The sequence below is a fragment of the Microtus pennsylvanicus genome, chromosome 3 (assembly GCF_037038515.1).
Source record: "Microtus pennsylvanicus isolate mMicPen1 chromosome 3, mMicPen1.hap1, whole genome shotgun sequence".
Lineage (NCBI taxonomy): Eukaryota > Metazoa > Chordata > Mammalia > Rodentia > Cricetidae > Microtus > Microtus pennsylvanicus.
The window spans coordinates 69,077,485-69,096,416 of NC_134581.1; the positions used below are offsets into that span (position 1 = coordinate 69,077,485).

At 43.0% G+C, this 18,932-nt stretch overlaps 1 protein-coding gene across 1 annotated transcript in view; it reads right to left on the minus strand.

The window, feature by feature from the left end:
• Arhgap20 (Rho GTPase activating protein 20) overlaps positions 1-18,648 on the minus strand; it is a 92,369-nt gene extending 73,721 nt beyond the window's left edge. Inside the window, exon 1 of the mRNA XM_075965917.1 lies at positions 18,383-18,648. Coding sequence (XP_075822032.1) covers positions 18,383-18,487 — 105 coding nt within the window. The 5' untranslated portion in view covers positions 18,488-18,648. The remainder of the gene's footprint in view (positions 1-18,382) is intronic.
• Positions 18,649-18,932: the final 284 nt, after the last annotated feature.

The window sequence follows — 18,932 nt, forward strand, 5'->3', positions numbered from 1 at the left end:
GACAGGGAATGGGAAAGAGCAGTGGAACGAGATTCAAGGGTGACCCTTGGCTAATGGGTATTAAATTCACAAAAGCTGTGAACTAACTTTTTCACAGATTACAAAGATTCTGAAATGGATTCCTTAAGAATCTGATGATTTCCATCCATTTTTTGGTATCCTCCTCAATTTCTTTCTTCAATGCCTTAAAGTTCTTGTCAAATAGATCTTTCATTTCCTTGGTTAGATTTACCCCAAGATATTTTATGCTGTTTGTGGCTATCGTGAATGGAGAAGCTTCTCTGATTTCCCTCTCTGCTTCCATATCCTTTGTGTATAAGAGGGCGACTGATTTTTTGGAGTTGATCTTGTATCCTGCCACATTACTAAAGCTGTTTATCAGCTGTAAAAGTTCTTTGGTGGAGTTTTGGGGGTCGCTTATGTACACTATCATATCATCTGCGAATAACGAAAGTTTAGCTTCTTCCTTTCCAATTCGAATCCCCTTGATCCCATTATGTTGTCTTATTGCTATTGCTAGAACTTCCAGCACTATATTGAAGAGGTATGGCGAAAGTGGACAGCCTTGTCGTGTTCCTGAGTTAAGCGGGATGGCTTTGAGTTTCTCTCCGTTTAATTTGATGTTAGCTGTCGGTTTGCTGTATATAGCTTTTATTATATTTAGGTATGACCCTTGTATCCCTAATCTCTCCAAGACTTTTAACATAAATGGATGTTGAATTTTGTCAAATGCTTTTTCAGCATCTAATGAAATGATCATATGGTTTTTTTCTTTCAGTTTATTTATATGCTGGATTACATTGATAGATTTTCGTATGTTGAACCAGCCCTGCATCTCAGGAATGAAGCCTACTTGATCATAATGTATAATTTTTCGGATGTGTTCTTGGATTCGGTTTGCCAGTATTTTGTTGAGGATTTTTGCGTCGATATTCATGAGTGAGATCGGCCTGTAATTCTCTTTCCTGGTTGAGTCTTTGTGTGGTTTTGGTATCAGAGTAACTGTAGCTTCATAAAAGGAATTTGGTAGTGACCCTTCTGTTTCTATATTGTGGAATACATTGAGGAGTATAGGAATTAGGTCTTCTTGGAAGTTCTGGTAGAATTCCGCATTGAACCCATCTGGCCCTGGGCTTTTTTTGGTAGGGAGGTTTTTGATAACAGCTTCTAATTCTTCGCGACTTACAGGTCTGTTTAGATTGTTCACCTGGTCCTGGTTTAATTTTGGTAAATGGTATTTATCTAAAAAAGTGTCCATTTCTTTTACATTTTCCAGTTTAGTGGCATACAGGCTTTTGTAGTAAGATCTAATGACTCTCTGAATTTCCTCTGTGTTTGTGGTTATGTCCCCCTTTTCATTCCTGATCTTATTAATTTGCGTGTTCTCTCTCTGCCGTTTGATTAGTTTGGATAGGGGTTTATCAATCTTGTTGATCTTCTCCAGGAACCAGCTTTTTGTTTCATTGATTCTTTGTATTGTTTTCTGTGTTTCTATTTTGTTGATTTCAGCCCTCAGTTTGATTATTTCCAATCTTCTACTCCTCCTAGGTGAGTCTGCTTCTTTTTTTTTCTAGAGCTTTCAGGTGGGCTGTTAAGTCTTCAATAGGAGGATCAACATAGTAAAAATGGCAATTCTACCAAAGGCAATTTATAGATTCAATGCAATCCCCATCAAGATCCCATCAAAATTCTTCACAGATCTGGAGAGGACAATAATCAACTTTATATGGAAAAACAAAAAACCCAGGATAGCCAAAACAATGCTATACAATAAAGGATTGTCTGGAGGAATTACCATCCCTGACTTCAAACTCTATTACAGAGCTACAGTAATGAAAACAGGGTGGTACTGGCATAAAAACAGAGAAGTCGACCAATGGAATCGTATAGAAGACCCGGATTTAATCCCACAAACCTATGAACACCTCATTTTCGATAAAGGAGCTAAAAGTATACAATGGAAGAAAGAAAGCATCTTCAACAAATGGTGCTGGCACAACTGGATGTCAACCTGTAGAAGAATGAAAATAGACCCATATCTATCACCGTGCACAAAACTCAAGTCCAAATGGATTAAAGACCTCAATATCAGCCCGAAAACACTGAACCTGATAGAAGAGAAAGTGGGAAATAGCCTACAACAGATGGGCACAGGTGATCGCTTCTTAGGTATAACCCCAGAAGCACAGACATTAAGGGCAACATTGAATAAATGGGACCTACTAAAACTGAGAAGCTTCTGTAAAGCAAAGGACACTGTCACTAAGACACAAAGGCAACCTACTGACTGGGAGAAGATCTTCACCAACCCCACAACAGACAAAGGTCTGATCTCCAAAATATATAGAGAACTCAAGAAACTAGACTTTAAAAGGCTAATTAACCCAATTAAAAAATGGGGCACTGAACTGAACAGAGAATTCTCAACAGAAGAAGTTCAAATGGCCAAAAGACACTTAAGGTCGTGCTCAATCTCCTTAGCAATCAGGGAAATGCAAATCAAAACAACTTTGAGATATCATCTTACACCTGTCAGAATGGCTAAAGTCAAAAACACCAAGGATAGCCTTTGCTGGAGAGGCTGTGGAGGAAGGGGTACACTCATCCATTGCTGGTGGGAATGCAATCTTGTGCAACCACTGTGGAAGTCAGTGTTTCGGTTTCTCAGGAAATTCGGGATCAACCTACCCCTCGACCCAGCAATACCACTCTTGGGAATTTACCCAAGAGATGCTCTATCATATGTCAAAAGCATTTGTTCAACTATGTTCATAGCAGTATTATTTGTAATAGCCAGAACCTGGAAACAACCTAGATGCCCTTCAATGGAAGAATGGATGAAGAAAGTATGGAATATATACACACTAGAGTACTACGCTGCGGTAAAAAACAATGACTTCTCGAATTTTGCATGCAAATGGATGGAAATAGAAAACACTATCCTGAGTGAGGTCTCCCAGACCCAAAAAGATGAACATGGGATGTACTCACTCATAATTGGTTTCTAGCCATAAATAGGGGTCACGGAGTCTACAATAGGCGAATCTAAAGAAGCTAAGTAAGAAGGTGAACCCAAGGAAAAACATATAGTTATCCTCTTGGATAAGGGAAGTAGACAAAATTGCCGGGGAGAAAAGTGGGATGTTGGGGGTGGGGTGGGATGGGGGTAAGGGGAGATGGGGAGAGAAAAGGTAGAAGGAAAGGAGGGGGGACTTGGGGAAACAGGAGGATCGGGATAAAGGAAGGCTGGATAGGGGAGCACGAAACCCCATTTCTTAGTTAAAGGACCCACTTTAGGATGGGTAGGAGACTTGACCCTAGAGGGGATCCCAGGTGCCCAAGCTGAGGCCCCCAGTTAGTTCCTTGGGCAGCTGAGGATAGGGAACCTGAAATGACCCTATCCTAGAGCAATACTGACGAATATCATGCATATCATCCTAGAACTTTCATCTGGCGATGGATGGAGGTAGAGCCAGAGATCCACACTGGAACACTGGATAGAGCTCCCAAGGTCCCAAGGATGAGCAGAAGGAGGGAGAACATGAGCAAAGAAGTCGGGACCACGAGGGGTGCACCCACCCACTGAGACAGTGGAGCTGATCTACTGGGAGCTCACCAAGGCCAGCTGACTGTTACCAAAAAAAGCATGGGATAAAACTGGACTCTCTGAATATGACGAACAATGAGGGCTGATGAGACGCCAAAGACAATGGCACGCGGTTTTGATCCAAGCAATGTGCTGGCTTGGTGGGAGCCTAGCCAGTTTGGATGTTCACCTTCCTAGATATGGACGGAGGGGGGAGGACCTAGGACTTACCACAGGGCAGGGAACCCTGACTGCTCTTTGGACTGGAGAGGGAGGGGGAGAAAAGTGGGAGGAAGGGGTGAGGGGTGGGAGGAGGGGGAGAAGAATGGGAGGAGGGGGAGGGAAATGGGAGGCTGGGAGGAGGTGGAAATTTGTTTTTTTTTCTTTCTTTTCTTTATTCTCCTTTTATCAATATTAAAAAAAAGAATCTGATGATTAAGAAACTATCTGATTTAAGGACTTTTTTTTTTCCTGAGAGAGTTGTAAAACATGCAAATAAGTAATTAAAAAAATGGTTACAAATGTTCCTTGGTAAAGGTATCTTTAGATACAGTTTTTTTTTCCTGAAAACAACATGAAAGAATGCCTGTATACACAGTGGTTAGATGGTGTTCTAGGTAACACCAACTGTTAGATACATGAAGGGTCAAACACTGACTGAACTCACCTCATCCAGCTTGAGCCATACTGAAAGAGATGAAATCAGATTACACACACATATTACTATTGATAAATGTCTCAGACTTTATTCCTGATGGAGTCAATCCAAGACAATCCAATCCCTTCTATGGGTTTCTATTGTCTAGGAAACAAGAACACTTGAACTGCAGTTTTCTAGGGCATTAAATATTTTTATTTCTGATATTCTCCATGGATTTACAAAAATAATGAAAAAAGAAAAAAAAAAGGGAGAGAAAAGACAGAAATGAAATGAAAGAAAGAAAAAGCAATACATGACTATTTAGGATTCACAGGATTTCATTTGTCCAGAAGTAATAAAAGTCTCAGGAGCAGCTGATATAACAGAAGATACAATGACTTAGGTGTTATTTCATTCAAAATCCATAGTTCTCCCTTGCTTGTATATGAAAACCAAAGGTCTATGGGGTCTTTGATACTACAAAATCACTGCTCTTTTCTTAGGTAACAAGGACTCGAATTTTCTATTTGTTTATAACAACACAAAATTTAACGTATTAGAAGATGAGACTTTATTCCTTTATAAATATAAAAAGTCATGTAAGCTTGTCAGGTCAGGCCATATTAGACCAACAAAAGGTACAGCTATTCCAGGGTCACTCATGACTTGGTTTTATGAGAAACCAACAGTAAACTGCAGACACTATATATTTTGTTGGCTTACAAATTACTATTCCACTTATCACCATATTCTACTTTTTTCTGAAGTGTTTTAGTTTTAGAGTGAGGTGACATCATAGTAGTGGATGCAATTTGGGAAGGAAATATTTTTGAAAAGTAATCTTTTATCTTAAAAAATGAAATGTTCAAAAAGAAAAATGCATAAACCATACGTTCAATTAAAAGGCAACTGTATATATCTTTTGGAAATTGTGCTTCATATTTTACCACCCATCTAGGTTCGTGAAGCAACTCCAAAATTAACAAGACTTTTATGTGTGCTAAAAATCAAACAAACATGAACTAGCATCTCTGTCTACACTGTCCCCAAATAGGATACAATCTTACAACAAAGTGTAAAAGAAAATAGCGACCGCATTTTAAAACCTGGCCCGCTTTGCGAGCAGCCACTTATTTGATAAGCCGAGCAAGGACATTAGGGAGAAATGAAATCTTTGATTTTTATGCTGTCTCCTCTGAGGCTATATTTAGTTTGGCAGGTCAAAAAAACTATTCTGCCCAAGAGCAAACGGACAGAGGTCACAACTGCAGATGGGAATGAAAAGCATGTAATTCATGTTTTGGTTTGTCTTTCAAAAATAACTCAAAGTTTAAGTGATGTTGCCAACTAATCTGCAAGACGTTTCCCACCCTAAGTCAGTTCAATCAGCCGAATTCATCATACTTTCAACTTTCTGTGTTCCTATCTCACTTAATGTGCTATTCAAAAGTTATACAATTTCTGTTGTTGTTTGACACGATCTCTCTGCCGCTTTCTAGAGAACAGGCACTACCATCCCTTCCAAACTTGTCCTCTTTCTTCAGCAATTATCTCTTGAAACTTGACGTTACATTCCCAAAGATCAGTGTAATGTGTGGCATAGATGAACTCAATAAATAGGGGAGGGGAGGGATGTGAATTTTAAAGTCCAGGCCTTCACCACATCAACACCACCATCCCCAAACATGTAGACAAGAAAACAAACACCCAGGAATCGTGCGCACACCTATAATCCCTTCACTTGAGAGGTTACAGTAGGAAGATGGCTGTGAGTTAGAGGCTACACTGTGAGGTCCCATCGAAATAAGGAAAGAAGAAGGAAGGGAGGGGGGAGGAGGATCTTCAATAGAGGGGCCTCTGCAGAGGACCAGAGAGAGAGCAGCACTGCTGTGCACTGGAAGCTATCCTTTAAGCACCACATTACTCTCACTTTGTGCTACTTGGTCAACAATCTGTCTGAGGATTTAGCAAAGACTCATTACCCATCAACAGACTGTACCAGGATAACTGGATAACTCCATGTGAAGGAAGGAAGTTAGGGTTGGATCTCATACCACATACAACAATTAACTCAAAAGTGATGAAAGATGTGTGTTACTATAAAAATCCTACAAAATACAAGCTACTTTGATTACTTTTATGAGGCAATCAGTTGTTCCTTCATGTAACACCATAAGCAACAAAAGAACAAAACCAGTAAATCTGATACCGTTAATATTGAATACTTGCACAGAATGGAGATCATTCGTAAATTATAGTTATGTTAAGTGGCTTGTATTTAGAATATATAAATAGCTATATATAAATATATTACAACCCAGAAAGAGAGGCAAATTACCCAAGTAGAAATCAGGTGAAAGACATGATTTCTACAAAGACATATGAACACACATGAAAAATTGTTCAACATTATTAGCCACCAGGGAAATAAAAGCCACAATGAGCTACCAATTTTATCCACACTAGGACGGCAACAATAAGAAGGTTTTCTCATTACAGAGACACAGGACTCTTACCCACCGTTGTCTCATTCCAACTTGGGGAAGCTACTCTTGAAAATAGGTAAAATTCCTACAAACAGTGACCTTTTCCTGCAATTCATACCAAGGTTATGCCCCAAAGAGAAATGCAAATGTGTGTCCACACAAAGGCTTGCATAGCAATGCCCACAGCAGCATTACAGAAACAACTCTGTCTCCTGAGCTCATGAATAAATAAGCACAGCATTACAGGTTTACACATGGAATATTACTTGGAAGGACTGACAGGTGCTATGACATGACATGCCAGAACCTTGAAAACATTATGCTAATTTAGGTAAAACAGTCACAAAAGCCCATATATTATGGACTCTATTTATAGAAGCTGTTCAGGACAAGAGACTCTGCAGAAACAGAATGTACATTAGTGTTTGTCCTGAGCTTGGGAAGACGAGGCAGTGGGAGATAACAGAGCTGTACTGATCCTTTATGAGTTAATCAAAGCTTCCTAAGACCAATGCATAATTAAAGAACCAATCTAGAAACCAGTGACTTGTACACTGAAGCTGGTGAACTGTGTAGCATTTTAATTGTGTTCAATCAAAATTAAAAGAAAAAAATCTAACTAGCTGTCTACTAAACCATTAGGCTCTGTCCCAGCAAACTGACTGATGACCAGAAGTTAGAATATTCCTACCACCACCACCTGCAGTATACTCCATCGAAAGGGAAAACTGACTGCTCTTTGTGCGAATGGCTCGGCAGCTCTCCCGTGAACTCCAGAACTGGCCTGCCCACTTATTAGCGTTTGCTGCCATCCACCCCTTAGGTGTTCTAGTGGCAAGTCATCAAAAGTTGTCGGGTCGGAGAGTGGTTCCCATTACTTGCACGTGAGCCCCTCAGGTGGCTAACATGGGTGGACACATGCAGGAGAGTAAACTTACAAACAGGCAGCTTAAAGAAAGAGCTGTCGTTTTCAGCAACTCAAAAACATTTTTTGGTCCAGAAAATTTTCTTCATATTTTATTGTTTAAAAAGATATTCAGTAAAAGAAAGAACAAAATACACTTTCCCCTTTGGTACAGCCTTTCTCAACCTGTGGGTCACTATCCTTTCGGCAGACTTCTATCTCCAAAAATATTTGCATTGTGGTTCATAACAATAGCAAAATTACAGTTATGGAGTAACAACAAAAATAATTTTATGGTTGAGGGATCATCACAACATGAGGAACTGTATTAAAGGGTCATAGCATTAGAAAGGTTGAGAACCACTACTGTTCTAGTATTTTCTAGCGAAGAATACTGGGTCATTAAAAGTGTTTGTCTCTTTAAAAATATTGAATTTTAATATTAAAATTATTATCAAATTTGCCTCCATTTCCCTTCCTTTAACTCTTCCCCTCTTCCAACCACTATTCCTTCCAACTTTCATGTGCTCTAAAGAAACAAAACAAACAAAAAACCAATCCACTGCGTCCACCTAGTCCAGCATGTGGGTGAATACAGGCCATCTGCTGGAACATGGGCAGTAACTCAAGGGATGCTCCCTGAAGTAAACCAACCTAACTTCTCCTAGAAACCTCCAGTTTGCCAATAGCTCTTCAGCTAGGAGTGGGACTACAGACCCCACCCATGCTTGCATTTTGTCTGGCAGTCACAGCTGCTGAGTTCATGTGGATACCAGCCTTGTCATGTCCAGAAAACACTGTTCTAACGCAGTCACCCACCACCTCTGGCTCCTCAAATCTTTCTTTACCCTCAAGGCTTGGGGAGAGGAGGTATTAGACAGATGTCCCATTCTGGGCTGGCCATGCCACAGTCTTTCCTTCTCTGCATGTTGGCCATCTAGAGGTCTCTGTACTGTTATTTCTGCACAAAGAAGGTTCTCTGAAGAGGGCTGAGACATGCACTAATTTCCGGGTATAAAGAAGATAGCTGGGTACCGTGTCCATTTAGAAGAATAATAGTAGTAGAGTTTTTACTACGGATTATGACTTACCCACTTACAAATCCTTGGGACAATTAAAGGAAGCAGACATGAGTTTCACTTTGTGGCCTTACATTCAATCAGAAAATGGTTGATTACTCCCATAACATTTATGCCCCAATTTCACTAGTAGGCATGTGTTGTTGGGCCAGTCATCATTGTAGCTCACAGGTTCACAGCTGGGTACAACTGTCAATTACCTTTCTTCTCTGGTAATGTACATAGCGTCTGCCAGCTAATTGAAAGCTAGCCAGTAGGGATGAAACTTCCAGGTTGGTAGCAGCTTTACTCCTCCATGGTCTCTGACTCAAGTATTGTAGTGTGTTTAGCAACTGGATCTCACCACCAAGTTCTGGAGGGCAACCAAAAGCCATGACAATGTCATGTTGTTTTTTATTGGAGGGGGGTGGTAATGTGCCTATAGAACCTTACCAAACAACAGCTCATAAAAGGGAAACCACATATCTGGCATTGGGCTTTTTATCTGACAGTCTATACTTTTGGAAGAGACATTGTTGTCCCTTCCCCATTATAGGGTAACTCCATCTAAACTCTTTGAAACTATGTTTATGTTTCTATTGAAAGAAGCTTCAATAGGAATATGTTTCCACAGGGTCCTCCCCCCCCCCCCAGGTCTTTAGAAAGAATCCCTTCTTTGTAAATGCTACAGATAGGTTCTTGTTAGAGGTTTGTATTAGAATTTTAATTTCTTGTCAATCAAGCGCAATGGCAGTGCCTTATTCATCTCCACAGGTGAATCCAGACCTGGCCATTCTTAGTTTTCCCAGTGAGTAAACGGAAATAGACATTATCAAAAGTAAGGAATCAGATGAAGAATTTAAGTCAGAGGTGGACTGCAAGCTTTCATGATTTGTTTAGAGATAAAAATTCAAGCATTTCAAACTTCACAGAAATGGTGCTAACATTACCTTCGAGCATGCAAAGTAAACAAGAATAACAGTAAAATGAGAGATTTGAGGGAACATTTTAAAGTACAGATTTTCACAGCTAGAAAAACACTGGATCAAATTTACAAACTAGTGTACTCCAATTTGACTCGTAATCCTTTTGTGGATGGTTTGTGTATTCTCTCTCGCTCCCTGCATGCCTGTAGTATTTATTTGTGGAGACGTACTCAAGCCACTGCACAATTAGAGTGGGAAAACACTGGCTCTGCAGTGGGAAAAGAACTTTTTTTAACCTTGCACCTTGCTTCTGGATCCTACTATCACAACAAGCTTTTGACCACGGTAGCAAGCTGATGGTCCCAGCTATTGTCAATTCAGCTTGTGCTAAATATAATATTCTATCTGCTCACAAACCGTTCCATCCAGAACCAGCCTCACCACTTAGCTCAAATAAACATCACAGTAAAGACTACTGTGAACAGATTAACATTCCAGCTGACATTAGGATGGAAACAATTTTACTTTTGGCTCTTTGTTCTTTCCACAAGACAATCATTACTTTCAAGTACAAAAACAAACACAAGAATCTATACAATATAGAAGAGTAAGCACTAGGTTAGCAGACATCCCAGCCTTCAATCTGAGCCCAAATTTTATGACATAATTTTTCAAATTTCAATTTTCTCTAAAATTGACCCAATATATGCCCCCCTTCCCATTTCTCTCTCCCTCTGTATGAAATTCCTGAATCAGAAGGGACCGTGATACTGGGGCACAGACTTCCAGGAGTGTTTATAGCAAGTGCGATCGTCACGATGTCCCTTACACATTCGTTGTTCTCTGCCTCCATCCTTCTCCACAATGGATTCTGCCCTATCATCACTACCAGCGTTTGAACTGCATGGACCGTTGTCTCTGTCAAAGCCACTGGTTCCAACCCTTGACCACAATTCCCTTCCAGCAGCACTCACGTACACAGGTCAACCACCAGTGCTCTCTGCCTTACAGAGCAGGGTTCTGCTGCGGAGTGGTACATCATGGCCACCACAAAGATAGTTACCTCTACAGCCATGACACCGGCAGTCTGACCATCTCAATACCCACCTGTCTGAGGGCTAAGGGCCTAAAGGTATGATAAACACTGCAGTGATTGGAGAGCCTTATCCTTTTATTTTCCAAATGCAGAGACAAAAGACAGCATGATCAAATCCAAAAGACACAAAGATCAAAAAAGGAAAAAACATCCGGAGTGCACCAGTGAGAAGAGAAATAGATCAGAGTCTGTGCAGATTTCTCTACGGTACCATCTGGGAGTGGTTACTATTCAAGGTCAAATGTAAAATGGTGACTGGGGAGGCAGAAGAGAGACTCTCAGGCATTCCTTGCTACAAACAAAGTCCCAGGTAAAGCAGGCAAACACAGGCTGTGGAGAAGTTGAGCTTTCTAGCTCTTGATACGTGAGCTTCTGGGGCAACACATACCTTCCATTCTCAGAGTCCTCTTGAGTGACCAGATGTCTAAAAACAGCTTCTACATCCAGTTATGCCGTGTGACAGGTGTCTGTCAAAATTAGGTCAGGGCTGCTCAGCGCACTACGGACATGCAGTGCTTATGGGGCTGCTTCTGCTGTCGGCTGGATGTTTCTAATCTAAACTTGTCCTGAAGAAAACACAGCCGAGACGAAACTTAAAATAAACTGGGCTGTGCTGCCTACAAGCACCATCGGGTTGAATGGCAGAAGTCAGTGACCTCTTCTGCTGCTCCTGTCCCCAAATGGTGCCAGTCTCCCATACGAGAGCGAAGCCTAAATATTACCCTACCCTAGTTTCAGACAACCATTGGAGCTGTGACTACCATGGACAGACTGCTCTCTGGGTCTTAAACATAATGGGACGCGTAGAATTCTATAATCTTGAATAGGAGAAAACCAACAGAAACAGCAGGGAAGTCAACTTTTCCTCCAGTACAAGTTTATTTTAGATGTATTTTATCACATCTCTGGAGACATGAGGGGTGTATTTCAAGATACTTCAACTGAGTTACAAAATTATATATAATGTGTGTATTATGTATATGTGTTTATATATATATGCGTGTGTGTGTCTTCAAAAACTAAATATATGACATAAGTGTATGTTCATATATATATATATGTTGATACACTGTCTTTATACATTTTTGGTAGCACTGTTAGTGACCACAAAGGTTGAAAAAAATATAAGCTGTAAAATTACATGTCCCCAGTAAATTGTGTGTGGTGCAGACTTATGATGCATTTACAATCCAAAAAAAAATCCAACATATCCTGACAAGGTCACAAGCCATGAAAGAATGGAGACATCTCAGTCATCAACAGGAAACAATTCATTTTCAGCATTATTGCTCCTCTTCGGTCACCAAAGGTGCTGCTGTTTGTCTTGCAGACCCTGATCATCCATAACCAGAGAGAATGCTGAAGTCCCTGGAGGCAAGCATTGCCTCACTGCAATCTGTATTTCAAAACTAGGAACAGCAATTGCACCCACTCTTTAGGTAGCTATGGTTTGTGAATTTTTGGTCTATGAGTTATAACTACCCATTTTAATCTATGAGACTCGATCTTCAAATTGAACTAACTGGAGCTGGGGAGATGACTCAGTGGGTAACTGTTGGTGCTGCGAGAATGAGGATCTGCCTGTGTTTGAATCCCCAATAGCCACCTATAAAGATGAGCTCGGCTGTGTGTATAGCTCTAGGCACTGGAACAAGCAGATCGTGGGAGCTCCCTTGTCTGGCCAGTCTGTTTACCCAGTAGGAAGGCAAGCTTTGGGGTCAGTGAGACTGGTTCAAGGTAACAAGGCATTATTAAGTCATAAAGGAAGAGCCTTAATACCTTGTTCTAGCCTCTCTGTGTGAACACCCGCACACACACACACACACATACACATGCATATACACGTATATAATTTAACTCAGTCTCACGACTTCTAAGTTTACTGATGTAACTTTCAGTGACATTTCTCACACGTCCTCTCCCACAGCAGAGTTATCAGAGACACAGGAGGCGGGGCATCCACACAGATCTTTGAAACATAGTCTCGAGTCTATGTTCAGAATGTGCCAGGCTTTCCAACAGTAGGCAAGTTGATAGGCTGAGCTATCAACATGGACATCAGGCCCGGCTGAAGAGCTCCTGAAATACATCTGCCTTCCTTCTATGAAGCATCGGAAAGTGGCAGACATCAAGGCACAAACCCAGAGGGGTGCACAAATACTAAGGCTTGTGAATGTGGCAGCAGTGGTCACTACTAGTCAATGTTTACCTAACATTACACAGAGGCTGCAGTGGCTGGAACAAAAGGATCCTTCTTCCTTGGCTTCAGGCAATTCACTCTGTGAGTAGCACCAGGGAAGGGCTCAGTAGGACACAGCTTTAAACAGGGGCTTGTCTTACTCGGTACTGGAGTAAGACTGAAGCTTACTATTAAGGCATTTCATTCAAGGCCCAGTACCAGACACACACTTGGCTAAAGCAGTCAGCTCTTGGTGGGGGTGGGGGGTGTTCTCCCACCAAATGCTATACACAGATTTGGACCCAGGAAATGCACAGAGAGGGAACAATAGTGTGTGTGACAGCAGTTGCTGCTTTTGGAGATGCTAGAACTAGTTTTTCAAGCTATTTTCCTTTGACTGGTTTTCTGTGCCTACAAATCTCCTTCCTACTCCAATACCTCTTGACCCATTAAACAGGTTTTAATTATTAAGCGAAGCCAAAGGGCCAGTGCGCTTGAGTACGACACAAATCATTCCTAACACCGAAGTGACTCTAATATGGGCTTCCAGGGCTCCAGGACAGTCCAGGACAAATATGGACATGCCCCAAGAACATACTATTCCAGAAGAATTTAAATTGTCGTGTGTATATTGTACCTACATTTGAGAGCCCCAGTCTAGCAACTGCTACATAAATTTATTGTAGGTTCTTCTGAAGACCCCCCAACAACAGAAATTGTCTTCTAACTTAGAAGGGATTTTCTCTAAAAACCAGCAAATCTTGTGAGTAGCAAATAAAGGCAAGTTATCCAGCTAGGTAATTCTTGTGGTTAAAATAATAAACGAGGCCATAAAATAAAAAGTCTGACTTCTTATAAAACATCTACAAGCTAGTTGCTCAGACAGACACACCTTAAGACCTCTGGACTTGATGCTGCCCCCACGTTCTGAAACCCGTTTTATGTAAGTCTTTTCGTTTTACAGAATTAAAGGGCACTTTAAACAGGCCTTCCTTCCCTTCAACAGTCCAGTGTAGAGCGTCCATCTGAATACCTACATCTGTTCAAATCAGGATCGTGGTTGGTTTTGTTTTTTTATTTGTTATTATTATTATTGTTGTTGTTGTTGTTATTATTATTATTTGAGACACAGTTTATCCGTGTAGCTCTGCCTATCCCGGAACTCGCTCTGTTGACCAGACTGGCCTCAAACTCACAGAGATCCACCTGCCTCTGTCTCCTGACTGCTGGGATTAAAGCTGTGGGCCCCCTACTAGGATAGTGTTTTAATAAGCCATTTAATAATTGTTTGTTATTGTTTTAAGCTCTCCCTCTAAACCTGCTGCCCAATACTGTAACCACTGAATATATACCATTATATAAATTTAAATTAAATTCAAGTTGATTACAATGAAGACAAATTAAAGGGAAAAAGGAGAGCAAGTTAGATTTCACCAAATGAAAAACTTTTGCTCTTGAAAAAACAAGGCTACAGAAATAAAAACTACAGGTCACAGAGAGAAAATATTTTGAAAAGCACATACCCAATAAAGGACTTGAATTCAGAATGTATAAAGTACTCTCAAACCTCAGTAATAAAAATGCTAGCAACCCAACGAAAGCTGGCAAGATAAAGAGCAGTTTCTCTAAAGGGAATGTGTGGATGACAAGCATTGAGAAGATACTCAGAATCATCGAAGAGTACAGATCTAGATCACAAGGCACTACTTCACACCCCTGAGGATGACAATAAACCAGAGAGAGGTGATCAGTGTTGGTGAGTGGAAACTGGATTACCATACACTGCTACTGGAAATATAAAATCACTTCACAACAAAGCAACCAGGTTTTTGAAGAGTCAAGTATATGACTAACTATGATCCAGTCATCCTTTGCCTACATATGGCTCCATGCAGTGCGAGGTGTGGGGGCTCTCAGCAGCTTCATTTCTAACAGCCAAGAAATGGAAGCAACACAGATACCAGATGAGTGGGTAAACATCCATAGTTCCCAACCTGGCATCCAAAACTGCTTCCAACCCTGAAACTTCCTGATTATTGATCTAAGATATGAGAAGAACATTCTACTCCTGAGTAAATTGGGAGTGTTGGGATCATGGGAGAGGGTAGAAGGAGAGGGAGTAGGAAAGGAAAGGAGTGGAGAAAAAAATATATAGCTCACTATAAATACCAGAGAGAGAGAGAGAGAGAGAGAGAGAGAGAGAGAGAGAGAGAGAGAGAGAGAGGAACATTCTATGCCACATCTCCTGTAATGGGTGAAGATCAAAATACACTAAAAACAATGAACAAAATTACTTTCAGATTATGCATATAAGGTGCTTATGAGACATGAATGAATTTTATATTGAGACCTAAATGTCATCCACAATGGTTTTGAATTATTTACTTATACATAAGTAAATAATTCAAAATCTAAAACATATGAAATATGAAACCTCCAAGTTGAAATATTTTATCTTTATCATTCTGCAATGAAAGGCATTAACACATACAAATAAAAGAAGGATGGAGATAAAATTATAGTGAAAGAAAGGCAAAAACAAACATAAAATCATATTTCCCGTAAGCTGAAATGCACATTTAATCTATAGTGACATAAAGCAGTTGGATGATTTCTTAGGGATATGTCAGTTTTCTAAGTGAATATGTACATCACACCCTAGACTGATAAATTCTAAATATGTTAGGTTATTGTTTGTCAGATAAACTCAAGGGAGCCTTTAAACTCTGCAACTGTACCATCCACACTTCAGGAGTTGCACAGACACGTGCGGCTACTGAACTAGAGACTGAAGTCCATCACCTGACCAGGTCCCACCCAAAAGCACTGCTCCCTACCAGGGCCTGAGGAACGACAGAGTATGTATGTAAGTATGTATGTATGTATGCGTGTATTATTGTGTGTGAATGATGTATGTGCTGTGTGTGTGGAGGTCACAGGACAATTCTGTAGAATCAGTTCTTTCCTCCCACCTTACTGTGGGCTCTAGGGTATCAAGCCCAAGTTTCCAGGCTTGCTCAGCAAGTGCTGATGAGCCATCTCACTGGCCTCTGCTACATGATTTTATAAATAAAGTTTTACTGGAACACAATCAAGTCCACTCATTTATATACTGTCCATGCTGCTTTGGAGCTGTAATGGAAGAATTAAACAGGGACCATGAGACCTGCAAACCTGAAGTATTTCCTACCTGTTTCTTTAAGGCTTGGTGGTCCTTCTCTAAATGACAGATTCTAAGGACAAGGGCCACACTGCAAATGTTCTTGGCTTTATAGAACCCAAGGAATGCTTAGGAAACACCTATGGTGAAGCAGGCCCTAGCTTTGAGAACACAGTTGGGAGGGGTGCTGGTAATGGGAAAGAAACAAGTAGATGAGAAAATGCCAGGTACAGTGCTGAGACAACCAAAAAAGCAGACGGCACAGAGCCTGTCTAGAGGTGGCTTCCATTTAATGAGGAAGGAGACAGACAGACCTCTAGGAAGCCAACTCTCGGGGCAGACGCAAAGGGAATATGACACCGACAACCTCAAAATAGCCATGAATTTGACTTGGTGTATGAAAATGAAGGCCCACGTTGCTGAAGAACATACCAAAGGGGGCAGTGTGAAGGGGTGGGAGAAGCAGTCAGGACCCAGGGAAAGGACCTGCACTTTACTACTCATTCAGAATGAATCTCTTTCAGAACTGTAAGCAAATGAACACCCCAATCAATTCAAATAAAAAACCATCCTGGTGCTGCTAAATGCAGACGGATCACAGAAAGACAGGAAAGCTGTCAGGGGGCAGTTTCTGCAAAGGCACAAGTTTGAGGTGGCTACGGGGTAGCCTGGACTGCAGTGGCAGCTGTGGGGATGGAGGGCAGACATTCTAGACACGTTGGGAGGATAGTAGCTGCTCTGATGGCTTGGCTGTTGCAGAGCAAGGGAAGGTGTGAACTGTAAGCAGGGGGGGAATGTACACTAAGTGCTAACACCATCGTGCCTATGTGCCACCATTCATTCATTCAGTTTTCTCAGCAGTCTTGGGCAAATACAGATTGATGAGTCCTTTCTGTTTTCTAATGAAGGACACCATGGTGTGTGCTATGATCGTGGCTGTGCTAAGAGAAAAGAACACAGGAAAAAGGGCACAGTCACCCTTCAGTTAAGGGACAATTGAGGCTTGAAAATGATAAAGCTACTCTAGGAGGCTCCTCCCCACCACCACCCCCTATGCTAGCCTGCTTAATCAGCCTCGGGGGAGGGGCCGCACTTCAGGAAAACAAATGCTTGATTCTTCCTAATTCCTTAGGTTTACAAAAACAGAAAATGCTTTAAATCTATGCCAATTGCTTAATGTTCATTTGCCATTCTAAATTAGGACATCCTGGCATTTTCACGTTTTATTTGGAAAAAAACGAATTACACACACACACACACACACACACACACACTCAATCTCTGAAGGGAGGGTGATAAAACGACAAGGACAAACATCAGTCTCCAGACATCAAAGACTGAGCCTCCACTCCTGCCCATACATCAAGTTCACAGACACCCATAGATGGCTCTGCGACAGGGCCAAGGTCCTTGGGAGCTCACATACATTTCTATACAGATGTTACCTCTCTGCGCTGACCTCCAGCCAACCCACCATCCTAGTGGGAAGATTAATGAAAGGCCATAAAATCCGTACATGCAGGGAGCCCATGTATCCCCTTGAGTCTCTAATTATAGCAATGCAACGTCTTCACATATTTGTTAGAGAAGATCTAGAATGATCTCTCATCACAACTTGTTTCCAGAGAAGCTGGGAAAGGCTGTACCACCGTAAGGAACAAATATGGCCAAATATCAGAAGGTTTTGTGCTGGAGGAAGGGGGGACAGACATGGCTACAGGAATACCCAAATCAATTCCCAGGAGCCCAGAAGCTCGAGGCCCACAGTGCACTTGCTCGGGAAACTACTGCAGACACCTGACCTCCATCGAAATCCTCCCTCTGCACCCTGGACCAGTCAATCACCAGCAAATGCTACAAGTAGTTGCCCACACCGGTCCACGGTGTGACAGGGAACAAGGGCGCCGCCCCCATAGGCTCCTGCAGGGTCCCCTCGCAGGAGGTGGCTCAGGGCCAAGTCCCCCACGCCCCGCTGAGACCTCCGGAAGCTGCCCACCGCCGCTATCCAGCCTAGGTCAAGGCCAGCTGAACGAATCTCCGGGTCCCACAGTGTGGCCCACGACACCCATCTCTGACACCCCTGGAGGCCTGGGCTGGGCGTGTACCCTCCCGGACCCCTACCTTCCCCAGGCTGCCCGGTCAAGGCCACCTCGGGGGTCAGAGGTGGAGAGGGACCTGCGGGAGGCAAGGGGCTTTCCGAGACCGGTTTCCACCAGAGGGAGCAGGGGATTCCGGGAGGTGACACCGCCCCCCCTCCCGCCTCGCCTCGCCTCGCAGGGACCGTTAACCCCTCTCAGCGCCAGGCACGCGTGGAAGGCGCGCGCCCGTGCCCCACTCCCCGGCTCACCTTCTTGGTGCCGGGGCCTCCCGCGATGCGAGACATCCCTGTCAGCGAGGAGGAGCGCCCCGGCTGCCCCCCTAGACCATCCTGCTGTGGAGACATCGCTTCCATGAAGAAGATCTGCAAGCCAATCCCAAGCCCAGGACAGGGTGGCTGCGCCGCGCGGTCCGCTCAGGCCGGACGCCGGGATACGGATGCGGGTGCGGGCCGCACTCCTCCCGTCGGGGCCATGGACCGCGGCCCGAGCCGCGCTCGCCGCGCTCGCCTCACTCAGCTCGGGCTGCAGGCGCTCCCCGCGGCCGCCCGCCCGTCCGTCAGCGCCAGCCCCGCCCCGCCCCTCCGCGCCCGCCCCGCCCCCGCCGGCCTCCCAGAGCCTCCCGTGCGCGCCGCCGCGAGTTCTCGGCATTTGGCGCTCGCCGCAGGAGCCACCAACCTCGCTGGGCGCCTCGGGTCCAGCCTGGTCCGAAGTCTTCGCTGCCGGGCGCCACGCACCGCGGCCTCTGGTCGCAGCCCCGCGCTCCCGTCCGCTCGCTCGCTCCCGCCCGCGTCCTTTCCC